This window comes from Oncorhynchus clarkii, chromosome 16, assembly GCF_045791955.1.
Source record: "Oncorhynchus clarkii lewisi isolate Uvic-CL-2024 chromosome 16, UVic_Ocla_1.0, whole genome shotgun sequence".
Taxonomy (NCBI): Eukaryota; Metazoa; Chordata; class Actinopteri; order Salmoniformes; family Salmonidae; genus Oncorhynchus; species Oncorhynchus clarkii.
The window spans coordinates 57959891-57982137 of NC_092162.1; the positions used below are offsets into that span (position 1 = coordinate 57959891).

General features: G+C 44.3%; 2 protein-coding genes across 3 annotated transcripts in view; one reads left to right on the forward strand and one right to left on the reverse strand.

Annotated features, from left to right (window-relative positions):
* LOC139368809 (intraflagellar transport 122 homolog (Chlamydomonas)) overlaps nucleotides 1–2173 on the forward strand; it is a 35775-nt gene extending 33602 nt beyond the window's left edge. For both annotated transcript variants that reach the window (XM_071108179.1, XM_071108178.1), the window contains exons 28-29: nucleotides 914–1078; nucleotides 1655–2173. In XM_071108179.1, coding sequence (XP_070964280.1) covers nucleotides 914–1078; nucleotides 1655–1741 — 252 coding nt within the window. In that variant the 3' untranslated portion in view covers nucleotides 1742–2173. The remainder of the gene's footprint in view (nucleotides 1–913; nucleotides 1079–1654) is intronic.
* A 5157-nt stretch (nucleotides 2174–7330) lies between these two features.
* Nucleotides 7331–22247, reverse strand: part of LOC139368810 (plexin-D1-like) — a 111357-nt gene continuing 96440 nt past the window's right edge. The window contains exons 31-36 of the mRNA XM_071108180.1: nucleotides 21703–21807; nucleotides 20965–21128; nucleotides 20715–20862; nucleotides 10787–10927; nucleotides 10514–10588; nucleotides 7331–8591 (exon numbers count right to left, since the gene is read on the reverse strand). Of these exons, the coding sequence (XP_070964281.1) occupies nucleotides 8475–8591; nucleotides 10514–10588; nucleotides 10787–10927; nucleotides 20715–20862; nucleotides 20965–21128; nucleotides 21703–21807 (750 nt within the window). The 3' untranslated portion in view covers nucleotides 7331–8474. The remainder of the gene's footprint in view (nucleotides 8592–10513; nucleotides 10589–10786; nucleotides 10928–20714; nucleotides 20863–20964; nucleotides 21129–21702; nucleotides 21808–22247) is intronic.

A 22247-nucleotide genomic window follows, 5' to 3' on the forward strand; every position in this document is an offset into this window, starting at 1 on the left:
TGGACATGTATTGGCTTAAGCAGGGGGACACGTCTGTCACTGCAGGATTTGAGTCCCTGGCGGCGTAGTGTGTTACTGATGGTAGGCTTTGTTACTTTGGTCCCAGCTCTCTGCAGGTCATTCACTAGGTTCCCCCGTGTGGGTCTGGGATTTTTGCTCACCGTTCTTGTGATCATTTTGACCCCATGGGGTGAGATCTTGCGCGGAGCCCCAGATCGAGGGAGATTATCAGTGGTCTTGTATGTCTTCCATTTCCTAATAATTGCTCCTACAGTTGATTTCTTCAAACCAAGCTGCTTACCTATTGCAGATTCAGTCTTCCCAGCCTGGTGCAGGTCTACAATTTTGTTTCTGGTGTCCTTTGACAGCTCTTTGGTCTTGGCCATAGTGGAGTTTGGAGTGTGACTGTTTGAGGTTGTGGACAGGTGTATTTTATACTGATAACAAGTTCAAACAGGTGCCATTAATACAGGTAACGAGTGGAGGACAGAGGAGCCTCTTAAGGAAGAAGTTCCAGGTCTGTGAGAGCCAGAAATCTTGTTTGTTTGTAGGTGACCAAATACTTATTTTCCACCATAATTTGCAAATAAATTCATAACAAATCCTACAATGTGATTTTTCTCATTTTGTCTGTCATAGTTGAAGTGTACCTATGGTGAAAATTACAGGCCTCTCTCATATTTTTAAGTGGGAGAACTTGCACAATTGGTGGCTGACTAAATACTTTTTTGCCCCACTGTATGTGAACCTGTGTCTTTTCTAATTTGTGAACCTTTGTGTATTCTAATATGTGAACCTGTGTGTATTCTAATAGGTGAACCTGTGTGTATTCTAACATGTGAACCTGTGTCTATTCTAATATGTGAACCTGTGTGTATTCTAATATGTGAACTTGTGTGTATCTCCTCAACAGCAGGGGGGCTCTGACTTTGTCCCGGTGGTGGTGAGTCGCTCCGTGCTGAGGTCTATGAGCAGGAGGGATGTCCTGATTAAGCGCTGGCCCAAACCCCTGCAGTGGGAGTACTACCGTTCCTTACTGCCTGATGTCAGCATCACCATGTGCCCCTCCTGCTTCCAGGTACTGAATAGATGGAATACACACACACACACACACAGCATTGCGCTTCATGCCCCCCTCAAACCTATCACACACACACACTCGTCGCTATCACACACACACTCACCCCTATCACGCCCTCACTCACTCCTATCACTCACTCAATCACCCCTATCACGCACTCACTCACCCCTATCATGCACTCACTCACCTTTATAACGCACTCACTCACCCCTATCACGCACTCACTCACCCCAATCACACACTCACTCACCCCAATCACGCACTCACTCACCCCCAGGTGCTGTACTTAAGAGGCGAAAAATGATTATAATCTTTAAAACATGACACACTACCCTCACACACACCTTGGCTCTCCATGGCCCTCTGGCAGAATGTCTCTTCTAGCCTTAATCTTTCACTTATTTTAACTTTCTGCAGTGTTTCCTTTACCAGGAGTTAGATTTGGATAAAATGTTGCTATTGGCAGTGCTAGATGTTGTGTTACTGGCCTCTGCTACCATCCTTAGAGAATCCCTGCTCTGCTCTGTGTTCTCTGACCCATGCTTCCTGTCTTCTCTGGTGTGCTTCCTCTAGATGTTCCACAGTGAAGACTATGAGCTGCTTGTGCTTCAGCACAACTGCTGTCCCTACTGCCGTCGGCCCATCGATGAACCCAACTGACCTCCCCAAACTGGTCTAGAATCAATTCATCCATCTCACAATTATTCTTCAGTTTCACTCTTGCTCTTCTGAGTAATGTTCCGCCCATATGATGGCAGGCCAAAAACCTCATGGACGTTATTTCAGGGATGGGATTATGAAGATCACTATAGTCCGCAGCAAAAGTGAATCTTCAGATGAACAACCCTATAGAATGAACAGGATGAGGTCACACAGATTTAGCAATGAATTCTTCTGTCTAGAAAAACGTATAAAAAAAACGCATTTTAATTCACTGGTATTTATTGCTGCTGTTATATGATGTGTACTTTGACTCTCTAGCATTCCACATGATTATTTAGGTAAATAGTCATGGTGTGATGTTTTTCTTAAAGAGTTGACTGTATTGTATTTTTATATTATTAAAGTAAAATGTTTTTTTTTTAAATGAAAGGTTTCAAATTTTCCACTTGTTTTGTGCATGAGTGTGTGATTCAGGGTTAGAATGTGCATGAGTGTGTGATTCAGGGTTAGAATGTGCATGAGTGTGTGATTCAGGGTTAGAATGTGCATGAGTGTGTGATTCAGGGTTAGAATGTGCATGAGTGTGTGATTCAGGGTTAGAATGTGTTTGAGTGTGTGATTCAGGGTTAGAATGTGTTTGAGTGTGTGATTCAGGGTTAGAATGTGCATGAGTGTGTGATTCAGGGTTAGAATGTGCATGAGTGTGTGATTCAGGGTTAGAATGTGTTTGAGTGTGTGATTCAGGGTTAGAATGTGCATGAGTGTGTGATTCAGGGTTAGAATGTGCATGAGTGTGTGATTCAGGGTTAAAATGTGTTTGAGTGTATTTGCATTGGTGTGTGTTGATATTCTTTTCAGCGATCCACAGGCTGTCTGACAGCTTCACAGCTCTAACACCAGGTGTCTTACTGTCCCACACCTTACCACAGGATTACTGTGTGTGAGCTTACGCGCCATGCTACCAAAATGAATATGCCTGACAAAACCTTTCCAATGAGTGTTTGCGTGTGGGTGAGAGAGGGAGAGGATATGTGTGCAACAGAAACCGTTTTCTGCTCCTTTCCTAAGTGAAGTCCATATTATTCAGTGATTAAGGATTAGGTTACCACTGCTGCAAATGAGTTGGAACACTCTGGAAATTACATTTACACTCCCTCTTCTCTTCTAAAGCCTGCTAAATTATTCTCTTGACAAAGTTGACACGTCAGGCTGTATAAGCAGACGGGTACAGTAGCCTTTAGGCGTCTAGGATAATGCAAATCTCTGACACACTATTCTCTACTGCATTACTTTTGGCATATGTTCTTTTTCAGAAGAAGTCTGAGTTGCATTGGTCTTTGACTTAGCCTCCAGCAAACTTGTTGACGACATGCTCTCGTGAGGATGACATTGTCAGAGTATAACACTGCCTTTAAGTATACGCACACTATACTCACGCTAGATGTTTTTCTCATGGATTAGTGTGTGTGACCTAAATCTGTCCATGCTGAGGTCTATGCACGTCCCTAATCCTAAGAGAGGGGCTCTTAAAAGGACCTGCGCCCGCCTCGGGGGGGCAGCGCACACCACTTCTCATTGCCTGGATCTATCTATCCCCTCCATCCATCCTTCCTGGCCTCCAGCGAGAAAGAGCTTCTCTCAACTCTGAGAACAGACTGTGCTTTCTCTTTCCTCTCAAAATACTAGCGAGGATAGAGAAAGACACACTCCAGTAGAGAAACATACACACTTACATAGACACACACACACCCCAACAGCTGCCGCCATGTACGTACCCTTATCTAACAAACCTGGTGGGTGGGTGGGTGGGTGGGGGGGGGGGGGGGGGGGGGGTGCAGAGCCCATTTGAATACCTTCAGTATTACCTAGCTGCACCCTGGAAGTACTCTCTCCTTGCTTCATACATGATCTTTCTTGTCACAGCCTTCCCTATCAACTTCCTTACGCTCTAGGTCACGGTGTAGCACAAGACGCTACGGACCCCCCTGAACTACATCCTGTTGAACTTGGCTGTCGCTGACCTCTCCGTGGTGGGGGGTAGTTGGGAGGTAAGACATGGTGGACCTTTGGGTGAAGTGTAGGTAGTAGTTGGGAGGTAAGACATGGTGGACCTCTGGGTGAGGTGTAGGTAGTAGTTGGGAGGTAAGACATGGTGGACCTCTGGGTGAGGTGTAGGTAGTAGTTGGGAGGTAAGACATGGTGGACCTCTGGGTGAAGTGTAGGTAGTAGTTGGGAGGTAAGACATGGTGGACCTCTGGGTGAGGTGTAGGTAGTAGTTGGGAGGTAAGACATGGTGGACCTCTGGGTGAGGTGTAGGTAGTAGTTGGGAGGTAAGACATGGTGGACCTCTGGGTGAAGTGTAGGTAGTAGTTGGGAGGTAAGACATGGTGGACCTCTGGGTGAGGTGTAGGTAGTAGTTGGGAGGTAAGACATGGTGGACCTCTGGGTGAAGTGTAGGTAGTAGTTGGGAGGTAAGACATGGTGGACCTCTGGGTGAAGTGTAGGTAGTAGTTGGGAGGTAAGGCATGGTGGACCTCTGGGTGAGGTGTAGGTAGTAGTTGGGAGGTAAGACATGGTGGACCTCTGGGTGAAGTGTAGGTAGTAGTTGGGAGGTAAGACATGGTGGACCTCTGGGTGAAGTGTAGGTAGTAGTTGGGAGGTAAGACATGGTGGACCTCTGGGTGAAGTGTAGGTAGTAGTTGGGAGGTAAGACATGGTGGACCTCTGGGTGAAGTGTAGGTAGTAGTTGGGAGGTAAGACATGGTGGACCTCTGGGTGAAGTGTAGGTAGTAGTTGGGAGGTAAGACATGGTGGACCTCTGGGTGAGGTGTAGGTAGTAGTTGGGAGGTAAGACATGGTGGACCTCTGGGTGAAGTGTAGGTAGTAGTTGGGAGGTAAGACATGGTGGACCTCTGGGTGAGGTGTAGGTAGTAGTTGGGAGGTAAGACATGGTGGACCTCTGGGTGAAGTGTAGGTAGTAGTTGGGAGGTAAGACATGGTGGACCTCTGGGTGAAGTGTAGGTAGTAGTTGGGAGGTAAGACATGGTGGACCTCTGGGTGAAGTGTAGGTAGTAGTTGGGAGGTAAGACATGGTGGACCTCTGGGTGAGGTGTAGGTAGTAGTTGGGAGGTAAGACATGGTGGACCTCTGGGTGAAGTGTAGGTAGTAGTTGGGAGGTAAGACATGGTGGACCTCTGGGTGAGGTGTAGGTAGTAGTTGGGAGGTAAGACATGGTGGACCTCTGGGTGAAGTGTAGGTAGTAGTTGGGAGGTAAGACATGGTGGACCTCTGGGTGAAGTGTAGGTAGTAGTTGGGAGGTAAGACATGGTGGACCTCTGGGTGAGGTGTAGGTAGTAGTTGGGAGGTAAGACATGGTGGACCTCTGGGTGAAGTGTAGGTAGTAGTTGGGAGGTAAGACATGGTGGACCTCTGGGTGAGGTGTAGGTAGTAGTTGGGAGGTAAGACATGGTGGACCTCTGGGTGAAGTGTAGGTAGTAGTTGGGAGGTAAGACATGGTGGACCTCTGGGTGAAGTGTAGGTAGTAGTTGGGAGGTAAGACATGGTGGACCTCTGGGTGAGGTGTAGGTAGTAGTTGGGAGGTAAGACATGGTGGACCTCTGGGTGAAGTGTAGGTAGTAGTTGGGAGGTAAGACATGGTGGACCTTTGGGTGAAGTGTAGGTAGTAGTTGCCACGAGCCACAGGGGAAGATATTTTTGTTTCCATAATGGTTGGGATTAGGCTAGGGGAATCTGATCCTAAATCGGTGGTTGAGTAACTTTTCCCTAAAGGGATGCCTGGCTGGCTTTCACCAGGTGCAACCTCAATGTACCTTGAGCTCAATGACTTTAAAGTCCGGTGTCGAAGATTTTTGTTCCCCGAATATCAAGACCACCCATGTATTTAGAATCATTTGAATAGCACCCGCACCCCCAGCATACCTTTCTTCTAAAGAAGACATTGCAGACTTAAATAAAGCCCAGGACCTTATGATATGTGCATTTTTACACCTCATTTACACATGTTTTCTGTGACTGAGGTGACAGGAGGATGTCTTTAATAACAGCAGATGTATAGACCTTACAGAATATCTGAAGCTTTGTGTTGAAGTACAGCTGTTATCACATCAATTGTTCCAGTAGCTGCAGGTGCAAGCTGCTGGTTGAGATCATATAAATGCATGAAAAGTAGATTTGCCAATATCACTGTAAGTCACTTACTGTACCCTATGTACTTCAGCTATACAGTAGCATCTGTTCTGTTTAAGTCTTCTGCCTGTGTCCAATATATTCAGAATAGTTTGTCTAAATATTTTCTGCACATGAGCATGTATACTGAGTATGTGTTTCTGACTTGCTGTGTGTCTCAGAGGAAATCGCCCTTTGGTCTCTGGTGTTATTGGCCATTGAGTGTTATATCATGGTTTGTAAACCAATGACCAACTACCGCTTCAATGAGTGGCCCGCCATTGTGGGTGTGTTATTGGCCATTGAGTGTTATAAATACCCTCCAAAAGGCATTTCCTACTAGTCTTACCTTAAACGTCACCTTAAGAAATGGGAATGGGCTGATGGCTGGTAGATCTCAGGGGCAATACTTCTTTATAATACATATAATATTTTTTAAATGAGGTGTGCGGGTGCATGTGTGTGTGTGTGTGTATATTTCCATCCCAGAGGGTACGCAGTGTTCATTTCTACACCAATCTGGTCATCATCGGCTTCTGCCTTCTGCTCTGCAGCGTCCGCATGGGACAACGACAAACACGGTCACTACTACATCTCCAGTTAGGACTCATGTCAAAACACATGTGTGTGTGTGTCCATTCGTTCAGGCCACTCAGAGGGCAGAGAAGGAAGTGACCCCTATGGTGATTGCCATGGGCATCACATTTCTGATATGTTGGGTGCCCTATGCCACCGTGGCTTGGTACATCTTTGCCAACCAGGGCACCATCATGATGAGGCTGGTTAGCTCCTAACCCTAGCTCTGAGTGCCAACAGATGGACCCGCAAAGAAACTCTGCAGGGGGGGGAAGAGAGAGAGAGAGAGAGAGAGAGAGAGAGAGAGAGAGAGAGAGAGAGAGAGAGAGAGAGAGAGAGAGAGAGAGAGAGAGAGAGAGAGAGAGAGAGAGAGAGAGAGAGAGAGAGAGAGAGAGAGAGAGAGAGAGAGAGAGAGAGAGAGAGAGAGAGGGGGGGGAGAGAGAGAGAGAGAGAGAGAGAGAGAGAGAGAGAGAGAGAGAGAGAGATTGTGAGAGTGTGTGTGTGTGAGAGAGAAAAGCTCTGGAGACTAGTGTTTATACTGTAAAGGTAAGGATGGTACATGTGTCATGGAAATAAAGTTGTTAAATATCCTGCAATAAAAATGTGAACTTTCTTTTTCATACATGTCTCACTCATAGGGGAGCATTTACAGGACTAGCGTTTCTGAAAGAGTCCAGATGCCCATTGGGTTGTTGGGTGGCATGCACAACCAGTCAACAAAGCACTAACAAAACACTCCATCACTGCCCTGTGGTTTACATAGGTATTGATGAAAACAGACATTTTAATACTGGTACGAAAAAAAATGTCAACATTTTTACCGTATTATAGCTCTGTAGTAGCATTTATTTTCACAAACTCTGACAATTGTCATTTTGGCATCACAAGTACGATCAAGTCAGACTGTTGTCCCTCTGGTTAACTGTAGGTCATAGTTTTACTCTAAATGTCCCTCTTGGTCATAATCTACCTTCATTCTCAGTCACAAAACAGATCAACCTGCCTTCACATAAACACGTCACATGTAATTCTTCCCATTGAACTACACTCTATCTGACCCAACAGAGTCCAGTCTCTTTGCAAACAGGTCTGTGGCACATGAAACATCAGCTAATAAATCCTCTCAATACTACTCTACTCCTCCGGAACCCATCACCAACCTGCAAAGCACATTGGGACTTGTAGTTCAAAGCACCGTTGGAGTTATTTGCCATTTCCAACAATCAAACCTGAGAACAGTGCAGGTTGTAAGAAGATGGGAAGAGTTTCTCATTCACATATCGTTGAACAGGCCACTCAGAAAACATTAGAACAGATCTATAAATATTGCTATGGACATTTACAATACAGTACAGTGCATCATTGGCTCATCCTCCAACAGAAGGGGGGTCAGTGCGTAAGATGGCCACCGGGGCTCCAGGTCCCAGAGGCTGTGACATCATCCAGAATAAGGCCCATCTCCCAGTGCCTCCCTCTCTAACTCCACTATGCTTCAGGTCAAAGCAGTGTGAAACCAGAGTGAGTGTGAACAGGCAAGAAGCCAGATTGGGTTGATATCCAAGTGTGAGTAGAAGAGTCACCCTCACCCAGACAAAGACATAATCCAGAGATTCTGCACTTGATATAAAGGACGTGGGTTTCAATTCCTCAGTCTCTCAACATATGCTTAGTCCAAGGTACGTTTCTTAGGACATTTCTTAATCCATGGTACAGTGCTCCCAATCAGGTTTCTGAGGCAGTCTTGGGTTGAGGTGGTACAGTAAAGCTCAAGCTGCCATCTCTTCCAGTCTTAAAGCAAAATATTTCTTAAAGCAAAGAGTTCCTTCTTGTCTTTGGGCTCTATAAACTCTATAGACAGAAGGGATATTTGCAGGGAAGACAGACAGGGGGATTTCTAGATCCTGTACCCCAGCTAGGGCGGAGGCAGCCTTGGGGAATGGTCTGGGGTGGAGGCTGGGTGGAGGGAGACTCAGGCCTCACTGCTGCACTCATAGATGTTGTCCTCCACCAGAGCAATGACCTGCTCAAACTTGTGGTGCAGCTGAGTACGCTTCGCTGTGGGGTTGGACTCCAGAGCACTCACCACCTGACCGAGAGAGTGAGAGAGAGAAAAAAAAAAGTTCAGACAAAGGCAAAAACATTTAAAAAAAAGTATCTACCCACAGTTAGAGAATGAGAGCTGGAGAGATAGATAACGAGTGAGAGAGAGAGAGAGAAATATAAAGAGAGAAACACTACTTTCAGTAGCCCTCAAGCGATCATGCATTCTACAGCATAGGACAGAAACTCCACCACCTGCCAGGACAGAGAAAGAGAGTACTTCAGCAGTTCTTCAGCCTTCACGCATGCCTCTCCCCGACAAAAAGCCTTTCCTGTTCACAAACTATTTACAAAACCAACATCTGCGCTGCCTTTCAAGCCTGATAGTTGTCATGCGTTCAGTGGGTGTTACTGGCAGCGTGTGCCCAGCGAGAGGGCTGAGTGAGAGAATGTGTAATCAGGGGTGATTCATAGAGAGTCCCAGGGAAACCTCTGAACCCCTAGTGTCTTCTGGTACAGTAGAATGGCAGTGAACAGCTAAACACTGTTATGATGAGGGCCCTCCATTAACACACAATCACTGTCTCAACCACTCCATGGAACAGTAGGGGTGTGTGTGTGGGGGGGATCTCATTTACCTGATAGGGGTGATTGATGATGAGGTATTGTGAGGTAAAGGTAAGGGTTGTGGTTGTGGAGAGTTGAGAAGAGGGTGTCACAAGCCCTGTGCTGTTGGCTATGTATTTGGTTGAGGAGGTTTAAGAGAATATACTTCAGGACTTTATATATATTTTTTTAACATTTATTTAACTAGGCAAGTTAGTTAAGAACAAGTTCTTCTTTACAATGACGGCCTACCGGGGAAAGATTCCTTGCCTTGTTCAGGGGCAGAATGACAGATTTTTACCTTGTCAGTTCAGGGGTTCGATCCAGCAACTTTTTGGTTACTGGCCTAATGCTCTAACCACTAGGCTACCTGCCGCTCCATATGCTGTCAGTGTGGAGGGATATTTTGGATCTCCTGGGTTGGTTAAGGGCTTGTGAGTAAGCATTTCACTGTAAGGTCTACCACACCTGTTGTATTTGGCGCATGTGACAAATACAATTTGATCTTTAAGGACACGTGATCTCCGGTACTGACGCTTCATGCCCTGTTTTTCTCTCTCTCTCTCTTTCTCTCTCTCAATTCAATGGCTTTATTGGCATGGGAAACATATGCTACCATTGCAAAAGTAAGTGAAGTAGATAACAACATTGAAATAAACAATAAAAATGTACAGTAAACATTACTCACAGAAGTTCCAAAAGAATAAGACATTTCAAATGACATATTATGTCTATCTACAGTGTTGTAATGATGTGCAAATTCTTAAAGTAAAAAAGGGAAAATAAACAAATGTAAATATGGGTTGTATTTACAATGGTGTTTGTCCTTCGCTGGTTGCCCTTTTCTTGTGGCAACAGGTCACAAATCTCCCTGTTGTGATGGCACACTGTTGTATTTCATCCAGTAGATATGGGAGTTTATCAAAATTGGGTTTGTTTTCAAATTCTTTGTGGATCTGTGTAATCTGGGGGAAATATGTGTCTCTAATATGGTCATACATTTGGCACGAGATTAGGAAGTGCAGCTCAGGTTCCACCTCATGTTGTGGGCAGTGTGCACATAGCCTGTCTTCTCTTGAGAGCCAGGTCTGCCTACTGCGGCCTTTCTCAATAGCAAGGCTAACCTCACTGAGTCTGTACATCCCTTAAATTTGGGTCAGTCACAGTGGTTAGGTATTCTGCCACTGTGTACTCTCTTTGTTTGGGGCCAAATAGCATTCTAGTTTTTTTTGTTAATTCTTTCCAATGTGTTCTCTCTCTCTCTCAATTCCATCTGGAATAAAGTCTGGTGATAAGGCTGGAGATGGGGCCAGTTTAAACGTGTCAAACAGCTAATCCAGGTCAGTGGTAGTGGGATCTTACCTGGTTCCTGTATTTCTTGGCGTATTTGTAGATCTCCGTCAAGGCCAGGTTGGTGTTGAACTCATTTCTGTATTTCTGCGAAACGGAAAACAGAGTGAGCGTTTCGTCACAATATCAATCCTTCAAACTTTGTCAGCTCAAAAAGCAATAGACAGATACAGATTCAATGTTGTAGCACGGTTAAATGCAGAGACAGTCCGCCACCAAGGCTAACAAATTACATCTATCAATCAATTAATTAATACTTTTATTGATCTGCCACCCCTCTCTCACCCGTGATTCCTCGGCCAAGTGGGCGTTCATCTCCTGCTCACTCAGTGGCGCCATCTCATGGATCTGTTTGTAATAGCACTGTACCCTCTTCTTGTATTCTGGGATCTCCTTGGCATACAGCAGCTTGTTAGTGGGAGAGTCCTGAAACCAGAGAACAAGTCCTCTTTAGTCAAAGTAACCTCCAGAAAGACAATTCCCATAGACAGCCTCATAAATAAGTGAGATTTGAAAATTCCTAATAAGACCATTTAGTCAACACCTTTGAGCACAAATCTTCCAGCCATCACAATTGTATATTCATCCAATGTCTGTCATGTTTTTGAATGATGTGATGACATCATCGCTGCTCACGCTACTTTCTGTGTGGACTGAGTGCTAGTGCATTTGTCAGTTTGGCAGAGTAAACCAGATGCAACCCGGATATAGACGGTCCATGAATCTGCGTATGCGAACATGAGTAGAATACGTTGAAAACAATGGCCGGCCATCTTTTATAGCTCAGTGGTCCAGTCTCGCGCCAGTATATGGTGAGTGAGGTCGATGGTCAGTGAGTTGTTAACATGACTGTGGGCAGCATGGTCGTGGCCATGGTGTGGTTGGTCTATGGAAGCTTCTCTAATGTCAAACATGTAAGGTGTGGTGTACCGCATGGCAGCTCTCTAGGCCCTCTACTCTTTTCTATTTTTTACCAATTTCTGCCACTGGCATTAAACAAAGCATGTGTGTCCATGTAGGCTAATGATTCAACCATATATGCATTAGCAATCACAGCTTAAAAAATTGTTACAGTCTGTTTTGGAAAGGGTGGTCAGTAATAAACTAGCCCTGAACATTTCTAAAACTAAGAGCATTGTTTTTGGTACAAATCATTCCCTTTGTTCTAGACTTCAGCTGAATCTGGTAATGCATTGTGTGGCTGGTGAACAAGTTGAGAAGACTAAATTACTTGGTGTTACATGATGTAAACAGTCATGGTCAAAACATATAGATTCAATGGTTGAAAAAATGGGGAGAGTTTTGTCCGTAGTAAAGAGATTCTTTGACAGCACACTCCAAAAAGCAAGTCCTGCAAGGGTCTTTTCACAGTCCCCAAATCCAGAACAAATTCAAGAAAGCGTACAATATTATATAGAGCAATTATTGCATGGAACTCTGTTCCATCTCATATTGCTCACATGAACAGCAAGCCTAGTTAAAAAAAAACTGTAAACCAACACCGCACGGCACAACACCTCTCCCCTATTTGAAATAGATATTTTGTGTGTTGTATTGAAATAAACAGTTGAAGACGGAATTTTACATACACTTAGGTTGGAGTCATTAAAACTTGTTTTTCAACCACAACACAAATTTTCTTGTTAACAAACTATAGTTTTGGCAAGTCGGTTAAGACATCTATTTTGTGCATGGCATAAGTAATTTTTCCAACAATTCCAACAACATGGGACCACGCAGCCGTCATACCGCTCAGGAAGGAGACGTATTCTGTCTCCGAGAGATGAACGTACTTTGATGTGAAAAGTGCAAATCAATCCCAGAACAACAGCAAAGGACCTTGTGAAGATGCTGGAGGAAACAGGTACAAAAGTATCTATATCCACAGTAAAACGAGTCCTATATTGACATAACCTGAAAGGCCGCTCAGCAAGGAAGAAGTCACCGCTCCAAAACCGCCTTAAAAAAGTTTACAACTGCACATGGGGACAAAGATGGTACTTTTTGACGAAATGTCCTCTGGTCTGATGAAACAAAAATAGAACTATTTGGCCATAATGACCCTCTTTATGTTTGGAGGAAAAGGGGGAAGGCTTGCAAGCCGAAGAACACTGTAACAACTCTCATCGGAAGGCATGGGCCAAAGCGCAGCGTGGTAAGTGTTTATGATAATTTATTTCACAAAAACACTCGAACAAAATAACAAAGTGAAAAACCGAAACAGTTCTGTCAGGTGCAGACACTAAACAGAAAATAACTACCCACAAAACACAGGTGGGAAAAAGGCTACCTAAGTATGATTCCCAATCAGAGACAACGATAGACAGCTGCCTCTGATTGGGAACCACACTCGGCCAAAAACAAAGAAATAGAAAACATAGAAATAAAGAAACTAGAATGCCCACCCTAGTCACACCCTGGCCTAACCAAAATAGAGAATAAAAGCCTCTCTATGGCCAGGGCATGACAAACACCATCCCAACCATGAAGCACGGAGGTGGAAGCATCATGTTGTGGGGGTGCTTTGCTGCAGGATGGACTGGTGCTCTTCACAAAATAGATGGCATCATGAGGAAAATGTATGTGGATATATTGAAGTAACATCTCAAGACATCAGTCAGGAAGTTAAGCTTGGTCGCAAATAGGTCTTCCAAATGGACAATGACCCCAAGCATACTTCCAAAGTTGTGGCAAAATAGCTTAAGGACAACAAAGTCAAGGTGTTGGAGTGGCCATCACAAAGCCCTGACCTCAATTCCATAGAAAATGAGTGGGCAGAACTGAAAAAGCGTGTGCGAGCAAGGAGGCCTACAAACCTGTCTCAGTTACACCAGCCCTGTCAAGAGGAATGGGTCAAAATTCACCCAACTTATTGTGGGAAGCTTGTGGAAGGCTACCCAAAACGTTTGACCCAAGTTAAACAATTTAAAGGCAATGCTACCAAATACGAATTGAGTGTATGTAAACTTCTGACCCACTGGGAATGTGATGAAAGAAACAAAAGCTGAAATAAATCACTCTCTACTATTATTCTGACATTTCACATTCTTAAAATATGATATGAAGTGATGATCCTAACTGACCTAAGACATGGATTTTTACTAGGATTAAATGTCATGAATTGTGAAAAACTGAGTTTAAATGTATTTGGCTAAGGTGTATGTAAACTTCCCACTTCAACTGTAAGATATGTGTGCCTTTTTTTCTGTCCTTGAGCTGTTCTTGTCTATTAATGTTCTGTATTATGTCATGTTTCATGTTCTGTGTGGACCCCAAGAAGAGTAGCTGCTGCTTTTGCAACAGCTAATGGGGATCCTAATAAAATACCAAATACCAACAAATCTATGGTTGGTGTATGGTCCATGGTCACAGCGAGTGGTTGGTGTTATCACCTCCCTGTGCTGAGACAATGAGGAGAGGGCCAATGGTTTCCTCTCTTCACAATAGGAAAGTTAAACAACCAGGTCAGACATAACAAATCATATCCACAGCCACAGAGAACCAGGCCAGACATTTGTATTTATTTATTTAACACTTATTTTACCAAGTGAGTTGATTGAGAACACATTCTCATTTACAGCAACGACCTGGGGAATAGTTACAGGGGAGAGGAGGCAATGAATGAGCCAATTGGAAGACATAACAAACCATGTGCACAGCCACAGAGAACCAGGACAGACATTGACCATGTCCACATCTACAGAAAACCAGGCCAGACAAAAACCATGTCCACAGCCACAGAGAACCAGGGCAGACATTGACCATGTCCACATCTACAGAAAACCAGGCCAGACAAAAACCATGTCCACAGCCACAGAGAACCAGGACAGACATTGACCATGTCCACATCTACAGAAAACCAGGCCAGACATAAACCATGTCCACAGCCACAGAGAACCAGGCCAGACATAATAATCCATCCTTCTACTTACATCTGCTACTTCTACAAGATACTGACAGCATTTACAATGGTACTGAACACATTATTCAATCTTTAAGAAAGCTTCACTTGTAAGGTATGTTGTTGAGCATACAGACATGCATTTGTGTGTGTGTGGTATCGCACCTAGGAAGACTCCAGCCACTGTCCCTCCTCATGATAGGGATCCCTCTCTTCCTGTCCACAAGGTCATTTCCTATGGTTCCTCCATCTGCCTGGCGACCCCCTGTGACCCCTAGCACCCCCCACCCCTCCCTCCCTGTCTGCAGGACACCAGATAAGGTTTCTGTGGAAACAACTCTGTTTCCAAGCCTTCTCTCAACCCTGCAGAGCAACGGCTAATCCAGATCCCTTACTGACCTGTCCTGTCCCCTGACCACCACACACACACACACACACACACACACACACACACACACACACACACACACACACACACACACACACACACACACACACACACACACACACACACACACACACACACACACACACACACACACACACACACACACACACACACACAATGGTTAATCCAGACCTTTCCTGCCCTGCTCTTCCTATGCTGACCACTCAAGCAGAGAAAAGAGTTAAGTCTCCACTCAGACAGTCTAATACCTTTCTGTCCTTTCTAAAGAACAGAAAACATCTATACACAGACAGCACAGCTGACGACACCAAGTCTTCCCAATCACAGACAGAGAAAAAAGGATGAGATGAGCATCCTGATGTTTTACAGTGCCATGGTGTGTGTGTTTCTGTGTTTCTGTGTATTACATGTTTGAGGTGTGTGCATTGGTTCCCTGGCAATGAACAAGTGGAATAAATCATGATGCTTTGGTTTCATCTGAAAGAGCAACATTAAGTATCTCTGGGGAGGAAGTCAGTCAAAGAGACAGGAAGCAGAGTGTATGCTATGGGTCGCAGCTTCAGAGGGATGAGACTGTTTGTGGGAAGTGAGGACACTGAAACACACACACACACACACACTTTGAAGAGTGAATTCCTGGTGCCCATGACCTTGGCTGAGCAGACTGGGCTGAAATATCATGAGGAGAGGTAGACAGACAGACTGGAGAGAGGAGGGGAAGGGTTTTGGCAGGGACTGGGGAGGAATGTGGAGATAGGTGATGACAGTGAGAATCATTTTGGGAAAGTATGTGTGTGTGCGCGCGCGTGTACGTTTGTGTTTAAGTATACTTTATGTTTAGTTTGGTTTATTTGGATCCCCATTAGCTTTTGCCCGAAACAGCAGCTATTCTATCTGGGGTCCACACAAAAACTACAAAACATGACAAGTAACAAAACACAGATACACAGACAAACAAGAACAGTAACGCACATTTTTTATACAACCATATAAGAATAATACAAATAAAAATAATTATGTAGATTGTGTGTATTAGAGTGTGATAGAGTGTGTGTTTGTCTGTGTGTCATTTCACAGTTCCTATTGTGAAATGACACAATAGGTAATTTTGCTGTTTGTTTGAGTAATTGGAGATGGAAGGGAGTTCCACCCGAAGAGAGCCCTAGTGTCATGTCTTGTGGGTTATGTGTGGGTGTCTGAACTATATGTTATTTGACTATGCAGACACATTTTTGTCACAGTAATACACTCAGCAGGACCCTGTCTTTCATAAATATCCAAATAACGTCACAGATCTTCATTGTAAAAGGTTTAAACACTGTTTCCCAGGCTTGTTCAATGAACCATAAACAATTAATGAACATGCATCTGTGGAACGGTCGTTAAGACACTAACAGCTTACAGACGGTAGGAAATTAGGGTCACAGTTATGAAAACGTAGGTCACTAAAGAGGCCTTTCTACTGACTCTGAAAAACACCAAAATAAAAATGCCCAGGGTCCCTGCTCATCTGTGTGAACGTGCCTTAGGCATGCTGCAAGGAGGCATGAGGACTGCACATGTGTCCAGGGCAATAAATTTCAATGTCCGTACTGTGAGACGCCTAAGACAGGGCTACAGGATGATCAGCTGATCGTCCTCGCAGTGGCAGAACACGTGTAACAGCACCTGCACAGGATTGGTACATCCAAACATCACACCTGCGGGACAAGTACAGGGTGGCAACAACAACTGCCTGAGTTACACCAGGAAAGCACAATCCCTCCATCAGTGCACAGACTGTCCGCAATAGGCTTAGAGAGGCTCTGACTGAGGGCTTGTAGGGCTGTTGTAAGGCAGGTCCTCACCAGACATGACCTTTATCGCCTATGGGCACAAACCCACTGCCGCTGGACCAGACAGGACTGGCAAAAAAGTGCTCTTCACTGATGAGTCACGGATTTGTCTCATCAGGGGTGATGGTCGGATTCGCGTTTATCGTCGAAAGAATGAGCGTTACACCGAGGCCTGTACTCTGGAGCGGGATCGACTTGTAGGTGGAGGGTTGGTCATGGTCTGGGGCGGTGTGTCACAGCATCATCAGACTGAGCTTGTTGTCATTGCAGGCAATCTCAACACTGTGCGTTACAGGGAAGACATCCTCCTCCCTCATGTGGTACCTTTCCTGTAGGCTCATCCTGACATGACCCTCCAGCATGACAATGCCACCAGCCATATTGCTCGTTCTGTATGTGATTTCCTGCAAGACAGGAATGTCAGTGTTCTGCCATGGCCAGCGAAGAGCCCGGATCTCAATCCCATTGAGCAAGCCTGGGACCTGTTGAATCGGAGAGTGAGGGCTAGGGCCATTCCCCCATTAATGTTCGGGAACTTGCAGGTGCGTTGGTGGAAGAGTGGGGTAACATCTCACAGCAAGAACGGGCAAATCTGGTGCAGTCCATGAGGAGGAGATGCACTGCAGTACTTAATGCAGCTGGTGGCCACACCAGATACTGACTGTTACTTTTGATTTTGACCCCCCCTTTGTTCAGGGACACATTATTCCATAGTCACATGTCTGTGGAACTTGTTCAGTTTATGTCTCAGTTGTTGAATCTTGTTATGTTCATACAAATATTTACACATGTTAAGTTTGCTGAAAATAAACGCAGTTGACAGTGAGAGGTCGTTTCTTGTTTTTTCTGAGTTTATTTCTCATTGAAACTAAACGAGAAGCAGCTAATCTCTCATCAACCCCCAACCAGGAATGACCGGCTTGCATGATATTGATGTTTGTTCTGTATGTGCAATTAAAATTACCAGACAGTAATCAAGATGGGACAAGACCAGAGACTGAACAACTAGTACAGTTGATGTTTGTGTCAAAAACACAGAACATCTTCTTGTAACAGACATACATACCCCTTCCCCATCTTCACAACAACTTTGTCAATATAACTTGACCATGATAACTGGCCATCCAATGTTGTACCTAGGAGTTTAGTTTCCTCAACTTTCTCAATGGTCACACCCTTTATGCACAACTCCAGTTGAGATTTAGGTCTTAAAGAATGTTTTGAACCAAATACAATGCTTTCAGTATTAGATGTATTTAAGACCTATTTATTATTAATCACCCATTCTGATACTTAGAGTAACTCCTCATTTAGAGCTCACTGGCTTTGGATGCTGACATGTAGAGTGTGGAATCATCTGCATACATAGTAATTCTGTAGCTTTGCGTAAGACCAGTGGCAAATCAATTGTAAAAATAAATAAATAGAGAAGAGTAATGACCCAAGGCAACTGCCCTGAGGGACACCACACTGTACATATTTCATCTTAGAGAAGCTTATATTGGATAAATAACTCTCCAACAATGTGATGGCAGGTGAGTTATTTCAATAACATTTAAACATTTTATTTTATGTTAATTTAACTATAGTGGGAAGAACAAGTATTTGATACACTGCCGATTTTGCAGGTTTTCCTACTTACAAAGCATGTAGAGGTCTGTAATTTTTTATCATAGGTACACTTCAACTGTGAGAGACAGAATCTAAAACAAAAATCCAGAAAATCACATTGTATGATTTTCAAGTAATTAATTTGCATATTATTGCATGACATAAGTATTTGATCACCTACCAACCAGTAAGAATTCCAGCTCTCACAGACCTGTTAGTTTTTCTTTAAGAGGCCCTCCTGTTCTCCACTCATTACCTGTACTAACTGCACCTGTTTGAACTCGTTACCTGTATAAAAGACACCTGTCCACACCCTCAATCAAACAGACTCCAAACTCTACACAATGGCCAAGACCAGAGAGCTGTGTAAGGACATCAGGGATAAAATTGTAGACCTGCACAAGGCTGGGATGGGCTACAGGACAATAGGCAAGCAGCTTGGTGAGAAGGCAACAACTGTTGGCGCAATTATTAGAAAATGGAAGAAGTTCAAGATGACGGTCAATCACCCTCAGTCTGGGGCTCCATGCAAGATCTCACCTTGTGGGGCATCAATGATCATAAGGAAGGTGAGGGATCAGCCCAGAACTATACGGCAGGACCTGGTCAATGACCTGAAAAGAGCTGGGACCACAGTCTCAAAGAAAACCATTAGTAACACACTACGCCGTTATGGATTAAAATCCTGCAGCGCACCTAAGGTCCCCCTGCTCAAGCCAGCGCATGTCCAGGCCCGTCTGAAGTTTGCCAATGACCATCTGGATGATCCAGAGGAGGAATGGGAGAAGGTCATGTGGTCTGATGAGACAAAAATAGAGCTTTTTGGTCTAAACTCCACTCGCCGTGTTTGGGGGAAGAAGAAGGATGAGTACAACCCCAAGAACACCATCCCAACCGTGAAGCATGAAGGTGGAAACATCATTCTTTGGGGATGCTTTTCTGCAAAGGGGACAGGACGACTGCACCGTATTGAGGGGAGGATGGATGGGGCCATGTATCGCGAGATCTTGGCCAACAACCTCCTTCCCTCAGTAAGAGTATTGAAGATGGGTCGTGGCTGGGTCTTCCAGCATGACAACGACCCGAAACACAAAGCCAGGGCAACTAAGGAGTGGCTCCGTAAGAAGCATCTCAAGGTCCTGGAGTGGCCTAGCCAGTCTCCAGACCTGAACCCAATAGAAAATCTTTGGAGGGAGCTGAAAGCCCGTATTGCCCAGCGACAGCCCCGAAACCTGAAGGATCTGGAGAAGGTCTGTATGGAGGACTGGGCCAAAATCCCTGCTGTAGTGTGTGCAAACCTGGTCAAGAACTACAGGAAACGTATGATCTCTGTAATTGCAAACAAAGGTTTCTGTACCAAATATTAAGTTCTGCTTTTCTGATGTATCAACTACTTATGTCATGCAATAAAATGCATATTAATTACTTAAAAATCATACAAGGTGATTTTCTGGATTTTTGTTTTATTTTCCGTCTCTCACAGTTGAAGTGTACCTATGATAAAAATTACAGACCTCTACATGCTTTGTAAGTAGAGAAACCTGCAAAATCGGCAGTGTATCAAATACTTGTTCTCCCCACTGTATGCAAGTCAGTAAGAACAAGAAGAACAAAGAGTAAGAACAAATTCTTATCAACAATGACGGCCTATCCTGGCCAAACCCCAACCCGAACGACGCTGGGCCAATTGTGCGTTGCCCTATGGGACTCCCAATCACGTCTGGTTGTGATACAGCCTGGTATCGAACCAGGGTCTGTAGTGACGCCTTGAGCACTGAGATGCAGTGCCTTGGACCCCTGCGCCACCCGGGAGCCCCAACAAAGTCTGCACTGAAATCCAACAATACAGCTCCAACTATGATCTTATTATCCATTTATTTTAGCCAGTCATCTCATCTGAGTCAGTGCAATACAAGTTTAGTACCCTTCTCTATATGCATGCTGAAAGTTAGTTGTTAACTTGTTCTTTGAAAAATATCACTGTATTTGGTCAAACACAATCCTCTCCATCAGTTTACTAAGAAAAGGCAGCAAACTGATTGGGTGGCTGCTAGAAGCAGCAAAGGGTGCTTTACTATTTTTAGGCAGTGGAATGACTTTAGCTTCCGTCCACGCCTTTTAGGCTTTGGTTTAAGATATAGCAAATAGGGGTGGCAATACAGCCTGCTATGATTCTCAATAGTGTCCCATCATGGTTGTCTATACCTGGTGGCTTATCATTATTGATGGATAACAATAATTTTTCCACCTTTCCCAAATTCAAAACATTATTAGATATTTTTTACAAAAATATGATGGTTCATTATTCAACATTGTCATTTCACTTCTGAGTTTTCCACAATGATTGTAATGTGTTTGTGTCTCATGTGCAATACAGTGTGTCTTTGTAACCATGTGAATGCGTTGAGTGCGATCACTTAACAGTAGTTGTTTATACATGTGTAATGTGTGTCTCACCTTGCCCAGCTGCAGGTCTGAAACGGAGCAGGCATCTATGAAGGCCTGGGCAATGACAGACAGACAGGCGTCCATGTGGTCCGTCTTTTCAATGTCAAACACAAACTGAGGGTTCTTCAGGATGTTCACCCAGAAACGCAGAGGTAAACTATAGAGATGAGACAACATTATGTGAGCTTCATGAACATCTTGCATTATGGATACTGTACTGCTTCATTGATGAGTAGATGCATCTCGTTCCCCAAGCTACCAGTTGGTCTTCCAGATGTGCAGGGTGTCGGGGTCGGTGATGCCTCTCTTGTCCGCCTGCTCCTCCAGGAAGTCAAAGAAGTATTTGATTGCCAGCGGCGGACGCTCTGCAGGAATACTGAGGATGGCCTGGAACAAGTCATCGAGGAACTTCTGCAGTGTTCCCTACGAAACCACAACACAGATGGGATCAGACATGGAACCAGAATTGGATTGTTTGGAATTTTGTTTTTTACCTTTATTTAACTAGGCAAGTCAGTTAAGAACATTTTTTTTCCTTCTTTTTTCCCCCACCTTGTCAGCTCAGGGATTCGATCTTGCAACCTTTCAGTTACAAGTCTAACGCTCTAACCACTAGGCTACCTGCCGCCCCATGTCACTGTAAATAGAACTGATGATGGATTGATTGTCAACGATGATGGAATGATGCCTCTGCTTTAGCCAACTACTTGAGTTGTGACTGTCATGCCAAACTGTTTAGGATCACAATCGTACTAGTTTGGGAATCATGATGATGATCTTATAAATAACTTGTATTTTTGCATTTAAGCCTCAATTTTGGATCTGTGTGGGTCTCTATCTCTCTAAGTATGCTCACAATTGACATGATAAACAGTTGGCTAGCTGAAGCAGTAACAGATGGGCATCCAGGAAAGGCTGGCACTGCTTTCTGTCACTGTTCTGGTTGTACACTGTGGCTCATTCAAGATGGCTGCCACACTGTGGGTTGTGTGCTTACCTTGGTGGAGAGGAGGCGGGTTAGGTAGATCTCAGGGAGGACCTTCTTACGATGACTCTGTCTGTGGGACTTCTTATTCTCAAACGGTTCATCATGAGGCAAGACCTGGAAGGGCGGGGGCAGAGGTTAGAGGTCAGGGTACAAAAACATCCAATCAGCATGGTGGGGATATAACCTAAATCTAAATAGGAATCTACTACGGAGGTGTGACTAACATTTGACAGGGAGATGAAATTAAAACAAGTGTTCTTGTATGAGAGTTTCAGTTAATACTTTTACCATTTCAAAATGTTTTCATTCACTTCTAAGTACTGAACACAACCCAGGCACGACAGTGGGGATTTATGAGGTCTGACTAACATGATGTCACTTTATGAAATGCTGCAAGGGACATTGCAACATTTTGGAAGTTTCTCTGATTGCTGTACAGTAAACCAGTATGAGGTGTCTAACATGCTCCTACAGGACAGGGGTGTGGAGGTGGAGGAGAAAGAAAGGACACTGTTGGTTTCACTCTACTCAGCCAGTCCAGGCCAGCACACCAT